Raw genomic sequence first — 15639 nt, forward strand, 5'->3', positions numbered from 1 at the left:
TGTACCTTTTGCAATATGCAAACTTAGAATTTACTACAAATGTACTTAGACCCTTCTGGAAGGGAAATGAGATACATAAAGTGTAAGTTGTTAACTTAATTCTTCTTTGAAAATTTGTACTTGAGGGGAGGGAGTATTTTCCTGTCAGTGGAGTCTTTAGCTATGGTTTTTGCACCTTCAAAGTTATAACAAAACTGACTCTGACTTTTGTGGTATGGTTAAAGTGTGGAAAGGGTTTCTTTTTTTCACATTCTGATATAAAATACTACTGGGAAAAAAATTCCAAACTTTTACAAAGTACTTTTGCTGCAGAAAGCTCTAGCACAAAGAAGCCTTTGTTTCACATGAGTATTTAAATCTGTGGTAAACTCTTGCTCTTTTGTGTTTGGTTTTTTTTTTTTTTTCCCCAAACAGGTGTCATGGCGCTCTATGACATTTGTAGAGCAGATGGGATGCCATTTTTCTGTTGTATCTAATTGACAGAACCTTACACTCTCCATGCATCCTGCCTTGGAAAGTGAGGGCCTTAGAGTTCTAGCACTTTTGTCCTCAGCAGGAGCTTGTTTAACTCACTGCTGGATGAAGAGTGAGAGCAATAACTCACTAACTGGCCTGTGAAACCTCTTGGGAATTCATACCTTTTTGGTGCTGAATTTACCTTTTTGGCTGATTGGTCACTTGCTGTTGACTTGGCTACCATACATTGTATTAGGTATAGCCACAGATGCTATTGTGTGCATATATTTTAATAGAAATAGCCGCACTGTCTGTGAAATCCTGTAATGACAGACATAGACTATGCGTAAAAAAAACACAAAGATGCCTGTGAAATGCTGTCTCTGGAGACGTATGAATACACACGTCTCCATGCCTCCTTCCCACTTCAGATTCCCAAAGGAGGGATTTTGCAAATGTCCAGTTTGGGGGTTCCAGAAGTGGTGGAGGCCTTATTTCCAAAAGGCTGGTGAGAAGGTCTCAGAGAAGAAAATATGTCCTAATTATTTTTGCTAATCTTGACATGCCACCGTCATGCTCAGTTCTTGCACGTATGCATGTCTCATACAAAAAACACGTACTAACTGTATCAAGTGTAGCTTCACCTGAAGGTTGTACACTTCCCTGGCAGGTCTGGTTTACACAAGAAAACCACATTTGCAATGTGCTTCCAGCATTTAAATCCTGAAAGATATATATGTTTCCCCAGCAATTGCCTCTTTGGAGAAAGCAGGTGATGATTTCACTTTCAGAAAGGTAGCTGTAATTAATTGTGATTGTCACTGGATATGACCAAGAGGGATAGGAATATCCAAACAAGTATTTAATACATTTCAGTTGGAGTATAAATGAACAAACAAACCCTTTGCCCATGAGCAGCTGTAATTTTTAGAATTACTCTTATGAAGCATATTGAGTTTGAGATTCTTGGCTTCCTTGTGCAGGAGCCTGTCCCTCTGGCAACTGCCATCCTCAGTCATATCAGTTACATGCTGCCACAGCCACTCAAACATCTTGTGCAAATGTTAATATTAAAAGCAGGCCAGGTGGTTGCAAACTCTGGGATAGATCTTCAGTTCAGCAGCAAAATTATAGGATTTACAAATAGCCTGTATAAAAATTCTCCAGGTGACAATGGTTGTTTCTGTGGCACTGTCATGCAAAGCATTTCAATGTCCTTTGTGGTATCCTTGATACCTGTAAACTGTAATTGTAACTTGCAGCATTGTGTCTTGGCTTTTGGCGTGAGTGCCATTCAGACTCCTTTGGAGTAAGTGCTGGCTGCTATGCAAAGGACTTCCACAGTCTGGTTTAAAGAATTAAAATAGAAAAAGTATTTATTTTTTTTTTTTAATTGGAGAGATCTGAAGAGGTTATGTAGCCAGCTCCAAGCCCCAGAGCGGAATCCGTTTCACTGAAATAATGGGATGTTGGGAGGCTCTCAAGAACAGGTTAGACAGTGATGAAGGCACCACACTGACCCCAGGCAATCAATTCCATTACTTTTATGAACCTTGCAGTTAGAAAGCTTTTTCTAGTGTTTAACTGAACACTGCCCCAGCTGCAATTAAACCTGTTCATTCTTGCCCTATCCCCAATAGATAATTTTGTTTTTCTTAGTAAAGCAAAGGCTTTATATATTTGAAAATTATTATCCTGTTCTCTGGCAATCTTCTTTTGTCTTGGATAAAGCATCCTCATTCTTTCAAACTCTGCTTGTAAACATCTCATTTATATGGCTGTCTTCTACATTTTCTCTCATTAGTTTGTGTCAGTCCTGACATCTAGGGCACACTGGGTCAAACACAACCCAGAACTCCAGCTGATGGCTTGGGCTTGGTGAACAGTGCACAGATTGCTATGTTTTGCAGGTGGTTCTGTATCCTACTGGCTGTACTGGGTATTCTCTTGCTCTTTGGTAACAAGATGACTATTTTTAATGTACATTTATGAGCTGTTTTCAAGCACTCTGAGCTGTCTGTCATCTGTAAATTTAATGAGCATATTCTGTATTCTACTGGCCAGCCTGTTAATTAAAATATTGAAAAACAGATCCCTGCAAAACCTCACTCAATATCTTTTTTCCCTTTGGTGCCAACCAGTAAAAACTAATCTCTGAGTGTTTTTTTCAAGCAGTTGTATACCACCTTATAATGGTATCAGCTGTGTTGTATAAGGTAGAAACCTTATTAAATTCAGTATGTATTCCAGCTGCTGCTACTTCTTATCCACTACCAATTATCCTCCAAAGTAGGAAATTAGATTGATTTGACAAAATTAATTCTTGTCAAATCCATTTGGCTGTTTAAAATTCTTACAGGATAATAGGGTAGAAAAAGAAACATTATATAACTCATTTGTGTGTGTCTTTCCAGCCCCGTGCTTGCCCTCCCTTAGCCTTCTTGAACTCTGTTCTTCATGAGCCCTCATTTGTAATTACCGTGGCACAGGAGTGAGAGCAAGAGATGAAGGCAGCAGTCATTATTACTGCCAAAATCCCTGTATCTTGAAGCCAAGCCTGGGCATTCTTGGATGAAAATGAGCAGGTTAAGCTTATTTGAAACCACCAGGCTTACTAAGTACTCTAATACTGTTTAGCCCTTTGACACTGCCCTGAATTTTCTGTCATACCTGAAGCCTTTTATAATCCTTTCTCATGCATCCATATAAAACAATCCAGCTATTTAACCTCTGTTACCTGTGTACATACACACTTTGAGAAATGGGTGCTAAAGTATTTCAAACCTGTTTCTTCCTTGGTGGAATCTGCTTACAGATCAGGATAATGTTGTGCATGTTGGGGGGTCATTTGAATAATTTTGTTGCAGACATAAACATAATACTAGCTAGGCAAGTACAGGCAATAGAAAGCATATGTTTAAATCATATTTTGTACACTGAAAACTGATTTAAGTAACTATCCAAGAGGATAATTATATTTCCTTTCTATTCATAAGAAGTCCATATCTATTAGTATGTATTTAGAAAATGCTAGGAGTTAAAAAGGTATCACAACACTTGAAGAATGCTTTTAGGAGGCAAGGAATTTGTCTTTTTGACAAATCAAAAGGCACTCTTAGATCTGTCTGCACATGCAGTTTACATATACAAATATAATAAATAATAATATACAATAATATAATAATTTTTATCTCTGGGAGTTTTAGATTTCTATATAAACCCCTGAAATTTGGTGAGTAATGAAAATTGTCTTCTGTGTGCTTATGTATTCCCTAAATGCCTCGTGTTACCATGGGAAACCTAAGGGCCACATAAGCTTTTCAGACTTCTAGGCAATTGCTCAGATAGCATACCCCTTAGAATCATCCATTAAAATCACCCAAAATAATTCATGAAGCTGCAAGTCATGTGAAATTAAGTCATGGATTGTATCTAGCCCAAAGCCTTGTGGGCTCACCACCCATCCCTGCTGCTGCCTCCTCAGCAGTAGGGACAGCAAATACAGAGTGAATCCATAAGGTCACTTGGCTTGTCCCTAAGACACAGGGTTACCACTGCTCTCTTATAGTCCCCTCAGTAATATAGCTACTTTTTTTCATTCCTTTTAATTCCCTTGCATATATTCTGTCCTCAGTGATGCACAACAGTGACCGAAATGACCAGTTTCTATACACAAATGTCATTGTTTTATGAGCCGGTATTTCAGGGCTTAAAAACGCATACATTTATCTCACTGCCCTGAGTTACACCCTCTTGAGCTTTCTTCTGCAATCTGGCTTTCCCCTTGGTGTTTACACACCCTTCATGCTTTCAGATAATTGCTCCATCCTTTCCAGTCCCTTTAACCTTCATCTAGCCAAGCAACAGTTGTTTGTTTAAATGTGTTCTCACAAATAACATCTTCCCACAGAAGTCAAAAGGAACGTGTGATGCACTTCTGGGATCAAGTGTATTAGTAATTTTCAAAAACCCAAGTCTCAGTTACTTTTTGTTAGTCACATGTTGCTACAGGATACACATTGTACTGAAGCAGTGTATTTGGCCTCATAAAACAGAATTGCCTAATTATTAAATCCTTGCAAATGAAAATTCTTTTTTTTTTCTGAAAACTAGAGCTACCAGCCTACTCTATGTATACTTAAAAAGACTTTCCTGTAAAACTTCAACATGGAGCCAGTGCAGTAAGCTCACTGCCCTCAAGGGCTGTTTTATCATCATTGATGCAGTTGGTTGAGTTGTGGAGGGTAAATTCCTCCCACTCACACCACCACAGTCACAATAATCCTTCTGTTCGTGAACTTCCCAAAATATTTATTGAGAGGATAGCTTGGAGGTATGTTTTCAGCAATGCTTAAGCCTGTTTTCACTTGTCTTTTTTTTTTTTTTTTTAATTACATTTTGGGAGGGGGTTGGCCAGTGCTTAAAAGCTGAAGTCTCAGATAGATGGCTTGTCATTTTAATTACTTTGACAGGCACCTCTCCTTTCCAGCTGAGCTACCCTAACTGGAAGCAGCTGCTCCTTGGAATTACTCCCCCTTCTTGCTGTGTTGCAGAAGTAATAAGTGTCTTGTGCCCCTTTAATGAATTTATGGACATGAAGTGCAGTGTGGGCCTGCTTGTATAGAGATGTTTCTCTCTTTTCTCTAGTATTTAATGAAGTTTTATGAAGTGAAACATGCCATTAACAATATAGGAAAAATGAAACCTACAGATTGGATATGATTCTCCATTTTTTTTATAACTCTTGTTAGAGTGCAAAGCAGGTTTTATCATATTTTTCCATGGCAATCTGAAACTCTGATTTGAGAGAGTCCAGAGTGATTGATGGTACAGCTTGCTGGGCAGTGAAGAATAAGAGTGCTTCTCTAGAGGAGCACAGACTCTGTGAATCAAGCTCATGCCTGTGTTTACAGCCACAGCTGAAATGAATACTTATCATCTTAACTACACTGTCAGTCTTGTGAGTGCTCCAGATTTCATCACTGGCTTGATGATTTATTTAACATCCTAGCACCTGCAACCAGTGATGTAAAAATTTCAATTTGCTGCTGTTTTTTAAATAATGGAAATGTAAATTCCAGGGTTTATTTTTCAATAAAAGGATGAAGATAAAGACCTAAGTACACCCTAATGACTTAGACTTTTGGAGTGCTTCAGCTTCAATTGTCTTACTTTGAAAATTTCATTACCTTTAAATGCAAGTGTAATATATAGATCCCTGACATCTGTGATTTTGAACTCTAATCATTACAACAGAAATTACAACACAACTGCTTTTCTGCTTGCTGGTCAACTGCCATTTATTTTTCCATAAACTCTCTCTTTATGTACATGTCTGGGCTTGCTGCATGGCACACAGGTCAGTCAGGGGCGCAGCTCTGACATGGGGAGGACACCCCTGTTTTAGTCAGATGTGGTGCTTTGGAGAATGGGCAGAAAGCATCTAAAAGGAAAGATAGGACAGCTGTTTGGAAAGTGAAGGAAGAGAGCTGTTTCTAGAGATGGAAGCAAGAGGAGAAGCTCTGGGGATGGAGCAGGAATTACCCCAACAGGAACTGATCTGAAAGAAGAGGTTGAAGCCAGTACATTGTTATGCAGTGGCTGCAGTAGAGAGAATTGACCTCAGGCTGACATGATACGCAAGCAAACATCAGATGGTCACATCTGGTCACCTGTGCCTAGCTGAGAGCATCAGGCAGGTTTCTTTGGTCAGCTTCTGCATTAACCCATTAGGCCCACCTACTCCTTTGCTGCTAATATAGTTATGTCACTTACAACACAGGCTTTGCAGTTTTAAAGCCTAAGTTCAGTTCTGAATCCTTGAGGGACTGAAAGTCAGGCTTTGGTAAGGGTCTGTTTTCTGCTGGTTCAGATGGAGGTGAGAGGAGGGGGAGAGTATTAACTTCCAGGGAAACATTTGAGTAAAAATTTTTGTTTTGCTATGTTTAATGTCAGTATTTAATTGGTAAATTGGGGAATGGGTGTTAGGTGAAGTGTGGAGAAGGTGACTTTTGGATGGAAGCAATCTGTTCTGAATGAGAAGCTAAGCAATTCTTCCTCTTTTGTTTTCTTCCAACTGTCTACTGTTGACATGTTTGGGTCACAAGTACTTTGTTGTAATAATATTTTCTTAAGGGCAACTCTGCAAAGTTTTATCTCCATAACAGGCAGATAACCCTTTTTTTTTTTTTTTTTTTTTAAGATCTACATTTACATTTCATGCTTGGTTGCTTTTCCAGAGATACAATTAATTAAACAGAAATTACTGAAAGCTTTTGGGTTTATTTTTCCAGGAAGTATTACTTTTAAAAATGTTAGTTTCCCTTTCAAAGGGAGATGCAATAAGTGTCATCTCTGAGGTGCATACATTTTAATTTTAAAAATTTGTGCTGGTCACAAAGTGAGCAGTAATATAGGTGTCACTCTGTGAGATTGGTCATCTCTCATTTTACCACAGCTAACTTGGAGTGATGCATCAGCACTAAGCATCTCTGAAACACAGTTACCACACACTACTGAGGTGTACCTTATGCTGCTTTTATGATGTGCTTTAGGATGAGATCATTAGACTCTTTTTCATTAGTAATTTACTAAGAGTTTCAACAAAGGACTCAAAGGACACCACACTTGGAAAAAGGACAGGCTGAAGTTCTACTCCCAGTTTTGTGGTTAGCTTTTCACCTTTTTTATTTCCACTGTTCTAAAATTATCTGGGAGAAGAGCGGCCAAAGGACACTGAGCTAAATACTTCTGTCTCTATGGCCTTTGCAAGTCTCTTACAAAAAAGATTTGTATGCATCCCTTCTAGCAGCTGCTTATGAAAACAATTCAATCTGTAGAGCAACCTCCTGTGAATGACAGTGCAGAAGACTACTCCTAGGTATCTCAAAGGATGCTGAACTCCTATCTGAAAAAATAATTAAGGTTTAGAAAACATTTGGTAAAAACTGCTGCAGAAAGCTAAGGAAAAAGTCAATGCTAACTATTTCAATGCTGACAAGAAAAAACAACACATCAAAACTGGATTTGCTGTGCAGGTAGAGAGGAGGGGATGCTGAGTTTAGGTGGAGAAGGCAGAAGTACACAAAGAACAAGAGTCTTAGTAATTTCTGGAAAATCTCCAGACAGTGTCTGACATTGTGGGAAGCAGAACTTCAAAGTCCTGATCTGCAGTCACTTCTGGAGTGGCTTTATGTGCACCTAAGCAGGATCATGGCTGTTGTTTCCCTCGGGATATGTGTTCCTCACCAATCATGCTCCAGCTCCCAGAACCCCTCCACTGGCTGGGCTAATGCTACCACCTTGCAGTCAAGAAATGTGATGCTGTGCTCCGTGACAGACAGGGAAACTGGGCAGGATATGAGAGGCCTCTGTAGAGCAGGAAGGGAAGGATGTAAACCTTTCCTTTCTCCTTATGAGTCAAAAGATATCCTTCCAGGAGGGCTGTGATGCTTGCTGTGCTTAGATTTCTTTTCCTTATATGATTTGTCATGTAAAGTCACAGCTACTGTATTTTAAATGAAGCCTGACAAGCTTCACAGTACTTCTGTGTCTACTGAGTATGGTGGTAGCCCAAAATATTAAGACTACAGGAATAATTCTGCTAGGCATATGTCTCTCCCACCTTCTAATATTTTAATCTAGTAGAATACTGATATCTAGGGGAATGATAGATTGGGTGTAATGTGCAGAGTTCAGACTTCTATCAGAGTAAAGCAATTTGTTGTTCCTAACTGCTTTCTACTGATAGAATTAAACAGACTTAATTCCATCTGGTTTCTGTTGGGCATATTAGTGTGCCACTCTCACTGGTCATGAAGCTGGCAGTAAGACTGGGAGCTGACAGCTAAACCTCTAAAAGAATAAATAATGATTTCTGACTGTACAGCATATAGTATGTGATATAAATACCATCCATTTTAGAGCCATTGGATAAGTACTGTCTGTATCACTTCTAAAATCAGGAACACTTTATTTTCCATGGTTGTCTAACTGGCAGATGCTGAAACGTGACCCTTTTGGAATATATATGGATGGATCATGCATGCAGGATGGATCTTGTCCTCTCTCACAGTTTATGCTTGTACATTCTAGGAGGCTCTGGGACAGTGATAGCCTGTTTGTCAGATCGACTGATAGGTCAGGTGTGTGGGTCCCCATTCTATCCCATGCCAGAGAGCATTTTCTGAAGCAGCTGCTGGCATGTCTGCTTTCTGTAGGAGAGCAGCTGCTGGCCCCTTTGGCTGATACAGGTGATCCCTACTCCAAAGGACCATGCTACCAGAAATAATAATACTACTTAAACAGTTCTTAAGGAAGAACTTAAGGGGAGAGGTAAAAGAAATTATATTTTAGAAGGACTTTGAAAAAAAATATAGCAAGGACAATGAGATTTTTTTTTTAAGATGGATCTTGATAAGTTGGTGGGGTGAAGCCTACAACCACTAAGAGCTGCATTTCCAGTTAAAGACTGTGATGTGAGACTTTGTGTGTTTCAATTTGATGCCCTCCACCAAGCAGGAAGAGGGGGAGAGCTGAAAGGAGATGCAATCAGGTGTAATAGGTGTTCCATTGTAATGTGCTTGTGTTAAGAGTTTTAGGGCTTTGGCAGGTCACCTGCAGGATCTAGCTGGAATTTTTTTCTCCCTTTCCCTGCAGCCTCTCTGCATACAATGGCTTGCTTATTTATTTCTCTGAAGCTTTGATGTTCCTATTTGGACTTGATCTACTGGGCAGGGTGTTGTTAGTGATGTTGAGAAACCTCATGTGTTTTGTTCATGCACGCAAAGTTAATTGCCAGGTCTCTGAGCAGGAAGCCATTTCCCTCAGGTCATTTATCAGGAACGCATGAAGTTTGCTGTCCATTTACTCTGTGGAGCATGATCCCCTTTCCAAGGCAACCTTGCATATAGTTTAAAATTGATATCAAAGTGCTCAAGGTTGTTGACCTCCTGGAATAAGCGCCTTTGATGCGGGTGACAACAATTGTGATAGTCTGGTTATGATAGGGCATGTTGGCTTTTCCAGTTTATTTTGACGTATATTTCAGTTTTTCCCTGCTAAATGCTTTGTTGAAACATTTGTGACATTGGGGTGAGATGGCACACACCACTTTGGAACAGAAAATTTGTCATCTATTGCCTTAATGACTCAGAGGTTTAGTTTGAGGTTCACGCTTTTCACAGAGAAAGAATTTGTCCTAGTGAAGGCCATCTCCCTAAACTCTCAGTAAAAAAAGGAGAAAGATGAGCTTCTCTATGGCCACCTTAACCTGGAGCTAGGAGTATTCCTCTAGAAGAAAATCCATCTCTCTTGAATACGGGCCAGTGCTCTCCAAGTTGGTTGAGCCTGCCTGGTTTGTATATGTGGGGAACTCATATTAACTTTACACCCACGTGTAGCTGATGGAGTGATAGGAAGACAGGTTCGTATGCACAGTGCATCTGCCATAACTCGGCAAGACTAGACTGACCACATATGTGTCAATTGTTTCCATCTCCTCTTCAGAGATTTGCAGAACAGCCACAGGGAGCTTCATAGCCACTTTGTGACTGCAACACACTGGGGAATTGTATCAGGATTGCTGCCCTGCTGGCTAGTGCTGCCCTGAAGGTGCACAGTGACCATTTTTACAAGATTTCTGAAATGCACCGGGTCAGAGCTCTTGTGAAATGTCACAAACACCTCAGAAAATTGACCAGATTTATTTCTTCCAATAGCTGTAGAGAGGTCCAGCACAAGATGCTTTTAGACAGCAGTCTTTTGTAGATGCTGGAGTTATCATCTAGGCAACTACAGATAAAACTGCAAACAAAACCTGTATTCAAACATGCCAAATTTCCAATAATTTGTTATTTTGTAGTAGCAGTTGTAACATAAAATACTGCACTCATAGCTGGGCTTCAAAACCCTTTTAAGATCTGATTTCCTGCTTTTTCTGAAACTCCTATATGCTTGTTGCAGCTGATTTTTGTAAAATACTCCTGGCATTTAGTTCTGCAGGACATTGGCTTCATTGAAATAGAGGAACCCTGTCCTATCTAGAAGGAGGGGGTGATTCTACTTGAGAGAAGAGCAGGGAGTAATTTTAGCATGTCGTATTCATTGAATGTCTTGTGAAAATAGCATGTTGTGAATGTCTGAAAATGCATAAATACTACAGTTGCAAGACCATAGAAGATGGTAGCTATTGTGAACTGCCATGATTTGTTTTGATTGTCTCATGTCCACTTGTTTTTAAAACAACTGCTCCTGGAGTCATGTGATTTTGCAAGATCTTTCTTTCCTTATCTCACTTTCTTGAAATCAAAGGCTCTGTGTCTCAAATTAAAGGCTGAGGGGAAGACTGCCACAGCCACGCATCATGCTCCTCTGATGAAAGCTGCTGCCTCCACAGAAAGGATGACATAATGGCTCAGGAAGCAAGCTCTGGGACCACCACAATTTACAATCTAGTTTCTGTTACCTGCACTGAAAGGCTGAAAAGTGTGGCTGTTGAGGACCCACTTCTTTAAGTGATACAGTCATCCTCGGTCGGCAGGGAGGGGCCAGGCAAGTGGGAATATTGCCCCTTGCACCTATTTGATCTTAATCAAATCAATCTTGCTGCCCAAGACACAACAGCGAGGAGGGTTAGGCTGTGTGCTGCAGAGTTGTTGTTTTGTTTGTGTTTCTTAATATGCCTCCATCTATAAAAAAGACAAAGTACAGAAGATAGTGTGTATGATGAGCCCAGAATACTTAAATCCTGAGATTAAGTGAGCCTTGTTCAGATATTTTAAAGAAGATTGACATTACTGCTGTAAGTGGCTCAACATGAATTTCAGAGGGTCAGTCAGTAAATTACCCCTGACTAATTAAACCTGTTTTGAGTTATGCAAGCCATCTCTGAGTACCAAGAGACTTCACTGACACGCCTTTAGTCTCGTACTTCATAGGCTTATAGTTGTGTACAATTTAAAGGTCAATTAGAAGAGATTTTATACCTGGTTTGGGTCTTTCATTATTTCTCCTTACTAGTCAATAAGATGCATTACACAGGGTGTATCCTACATGTGCATCCTAAAGGAGGGTCAGTCATCAGTGTTTTCTTCACCACTTTCTCTCAACATAATTCTTTTAGTTCTCCTGCCTCTGCTTCCCACCTCCTTCTCTCTGTTCAATTTGTGCTGTTGACCACTCCAGCAAAAGCTGCAGTAACAAAGTGCTTAGAAAAGTCTCGTCCCGTTGTGTGGTGATTGTTGAGAAAGGAAGTCTTTTGGGCAGCTTTTCTCTCCAGTGCTAGCCTAGAAACTAAATCTTAGCTTTAAGGACAGAAAAAGAGCGTTGCTGAGAACACTGAGAGAAGATGAGTGCAATAACCACTCTTTCCTTTATTCATTCTCCAGATACTATTTTTAGCCCTGACAGCAAATGGTATCATTTGTAGCTCCAGCCTTCCCAGGCCACCAGTGGTGTGCCCTCAGTGGGAGCCTTGTCAGCTGTAGAGCTGATGAGTGGGCTGAGGGGAGCCTGGTGCCAGGGGACCCCAGGGCTGAACAGAGAGCCTGGAGGGCAGACAGGTTCTAGGGCAGGCTCTGAGTTGTGTTTAGGTGGTGCAGGGCATGTAATATACAGCCTGGCAGTAAGCAAGGCAGGAGGGATGTTGGAGGATTCACTGGCTGCTCAGCTTTGTGAGCTCTCACAATGCTCGGCCAGCGTGTGACAGCTGCGTATCCATTAAATACATCACTTTCTCTGCCACCCCGTGCAGACAGGTGCTTCCAATAAATGGCAGCTTGAAACAGGAGCTTTTCAACAAGCATCTAAACATTTCAAAGGTTAGAAATGAGCACTAAGAGTAAAGGATTTCCTTGCTGCTGGTCACAGTAGAAGCTGGGAGTGAGGTGGTGGATAAGCCCTGAGGTCATTCCGCTGACCTCTGCTGCTCCTTCCATCCACAGGCAGTGGGGTTTGGCCACTATTATTTAATGTGCCTTCCACAAGAAGTGCGTGTGTGTGGGCACTTTGCAGTTTCCCAAGTAGAATGCAGGAGCACTGCTGCTGCTGTCTGTAATTAGTAATTATTTAATTTGACTGTAGTGGGGATTGGGGGTGGTACCAGGGAGCATGAAGCACAGACGTACGGGAGGCAACGTTCTCACAGACCCGCCCCAAGGGCGATAGGTGACAGACGACCGCTCCTCATGAGAGCGATGCGGTACCCAAACTCTAAACCTGAACTTACAGGGTGCCCCTTGCCCTGCCGCCGTGTAACGCGTGCGGCTGACACCTCTTCCCAGAGAGTCTTTCCCCGGTGTTAAGAAAGCGCTGTTGACTTGGCCGCCGGAGCTCCCGGCCGTCAGGCGAGGCACCGGCACGGGGGTAACGAGGATGGCAACAATAAGGGCTACGCCAGCGACCACGCGTGTCCCGACACCGCTCTTGACTTTCGGGGTGCGTGCAGCCGCCGGGGCGCCGCTGGACCCTTTCTTGCTGCCCGGGGGCGGCCACATGCGCCGGGCGAGCCCCCGGGCGGGCGGGGAAGGAGGGCTTTTGGGCCGCAGCAGCACCGCCGGCCGCTCTGTCGCTGGGTCGAAAGTTTGAGGGGCGGCGGCGGCGGGGCCGTCCCGGGGCGGGCCGGAGCGGGGCGGGGGAGGATGGCGGGGCGGGGCGGGACGGCCGCGGCGGCGGGGAGCCGGCGTTGATCCGACGGCCGGGCCGGGGCATGGAGGGGGAGCGGGCGGACAGCCCCGCCGCCCCGGCGGACAGCGGCACGTCGGAGGTGTTCGCCCAGCTGTGGGCGGACGTGATGGGCATCCTGGTGAGTGTGGTGAGGGCGAGGTCTGGGACCGGGGCGGCCGTGGGGGCAGCCTACCGCAGGACGAGGGGTTGGGGTGGGGGGATGGAGATGCTGCGGAGCGTTCGCCGGGTCTTCCCGGCACCTGCTGCGGAGTTTGCTCGAGCTGGAGCGCGCCCGCCCTGTGCGGGCGCGTACGTCCCAGAAAAACTAACTTCACGGGCAAAGCCACGGGTTGTGTCGGTGACCGCCTTCATCGCGGTTCTGGAGTAGAGCTCTCTGGGCTGTCGTGGTGGAAGGGGCGCAAGGGCCGCGCCGAGCACTTCCGAGGAGAGGGTCCGCGCAGGGGCTGCCCGCTGGCGGGGACGCGCCCGGGAGCGCTGGTTCAGCCGGATCAATGGGCGCATTGTCCCTCCGCTGCCCCGGCGTGCCGCCCATACGGGACAGTTCGGGCTGAAGGCGGTGTCGCTGCAGCCTTCACAGCCCCCGCACGCGTTTCGGGGTGAGCCCCGCGTGTGGGGGGCGCTGCCCCGCGGTCCCCGGGCACGGCCGCCCGGCCCGCAGCGCTCCCGGGGCCCCGCGGCGCTCCCAGGCGCTGGCTTTGGAGCTCTTACTCCCGGTAGTTTTTTGGAGAGGAGTTGCTCGGTTACGGCCCGTGGAGTTTCTGCGCCGGTGATCTTCTGAGGAGGGACTAATCCTCGTAATTCACTGGTTACAGACAAAAGAGATGGCCCCAGTAACGAGGGCTCAAGGAATTACGTTTAATGGGCACGTAGCATACCGACAGGACGGACTGGATGGCAAACAGTAAAAATACAGGAAGAGTCAATCCTTTATTTCTACTTGCAGCGAGAGAATAATATTTACTTTAGTTGCAAGATGATAATTACCGCAGAGGACTGCCACTCAGCAAAAAAACAAATACTAACGTTATATACGTACTGGAGCTGGCAGCCTTCCAGCGATACAGGAATGTGGTAATCAACAGTGGAGTGCCTGTTTATTCATTTTAAAAGCAAATGAATAGTCTTGATGCATGTTAGTTTTTGTTGTTAGCATTTAACTAGCAGACATTCAAGAATATTATGAGAAATACTTTTTGGAAAACTGCCATGGAATGTAATGAATGGTAAACCCATAGGATGCAATTCAGAAAAAATGTTATAGAATTGAACAGAGAATTTAATTAGCATTTTATGCTGAGTTTTTTTAATGACATGGACTTTATTGTTAAAATTCAAAGTCTGGTTCAAAAACCTGTCTTATTTCTTTTCTTCATAGAAATTCTCCATTGACTTGATGTTCAGTTTAATAACACCTAACTGTACACTTTTTTGCTGTTAATGATTTTGTTCTAAGAATGCAAGTGGAGTTAGTTCTGCCAGTTTGTAAGGAGCACACAGTTGGTACTTTATGAACAGTCTCTTTCTGTCTTTTTCTGGCAGGTTTCAGTACTGCATTTAGTAAGAGCAAAGTGCTATTGGATGCCTGGGAAGGAGTTTTTGAGGAGGCCAGACCAGCAGCCTAGCATGCTGAAGCTCAGTGCAGAAAAAGATCTGATTGTCACACAACTAATAATTTGAATAGGTTTCTTCTGGCAATACAAGCTAGTTTCCTTCCTGGGAAAGCAGAGCTGTTTAATTATTATTTGCCTTCTAATAAAACTATGCTAAAATAATTTGTCTTAGAGTTGGTCAGCTTTACAGAAAGGAATAATCTTGTGATTATGAAGTTGCTGGTTTATATCAGTTGCAAACATCACCCAGCATTATTAGCATTTCTTACTTCAGTGTTTTGTGTTGCAACACAATTACAAATATGAAAAGATACCTTGTGTTGGGCCTCCTATAAGAGGGAAGACAGAAGTTCTCACTGTATGCTGTCAGTTTTCTTCAGATGTAGACTTTTAAAGAGTTTCTAGTCCTTCGGGCTGCAAAATAAGATCTGAGTATAAATTTACTTAGTGCTCTTTCCTTATTTGAAGGCAAGGAAGAGGTACCTCCAGTGCCATTTCCATGCTCATCTTTGTGGTGCATTGAGCTTTGTCTCTTTCAAACCTGTGCTGCAAAAGGCAAGCAGTGAACTGGAGTTGTGGCTTCCAAATGGGAGTCAGTAGCTGCTTGGTTGTAGTCCATGGTGCCCCATCAGTGGCCTGTGTAGCTGGCTTACTTCTTTTGCATTGTCAATTATGTGAGAGCATGGGTCTTAATTTCCTGGGATCTGTAGCAGTTCATGACTCAAACTGTCTAGGGAGCACAGATGCAGACACCAGAGTGATTCACTGGGGATGCCTCTGTAAATGAAAAAGTTGGTGCAGTGATATGCTGGCCAGGTTGGCCCTGCAACAGCCTGGAATCTACCAAAGGAATGCACTATCAGAGGGAGAGAGCCAATAGAGAAGAGCC

At 43.1% G+C, this 15639-nt stretch overlaps 1 protein-coding gene across 2 annotated transcripts in view; it reads left to right on the plus strand.

Moving 5' to 3' along the window:
* Positions 1-15639, plus strand: part of SASH1 (SAM and SH3 domain containing 1) — a 529880-nt gene that overhangs the window by 394816 nt on the left and 119425 nt on the right. The window contains exon 1 of one of the 2 annotated variants that reach the window (XM_041469753.1): positions 13132-13258. The exons of the other annotated variant lie outside the window; for it this stretch is intronic. Within the exon in view, the coding sequence (XP_041325687.1) occupies positions 13163-13258 (96 nt within the window). The 5' untranslated portion in view covers positions 13132-13162. Of the gene's footprint in view, positions 1-13131; positions 13259-15639 lie in introns of those variants that run through there. 2 annotated transcript variants of the gene reach the window in all.

This window comes from Pyrgilauda ruficollis, unplaced genomic scaffold (assembly GCF_017590135.1).
Source record: "Pyrgilauda ruficollis isolate IOZ18807 unplaced genomic scaffold, ASM1759013v1 scaffold24, whole genome shotgun sequence".
In the NCBI taxonomy this organism is placed as follows: Eukaryota; Metazoa; Chordata; class Aves; order Passeriformes; family Passeridae; genus Pyrgilauda; species Pyrgilauda ruficollis.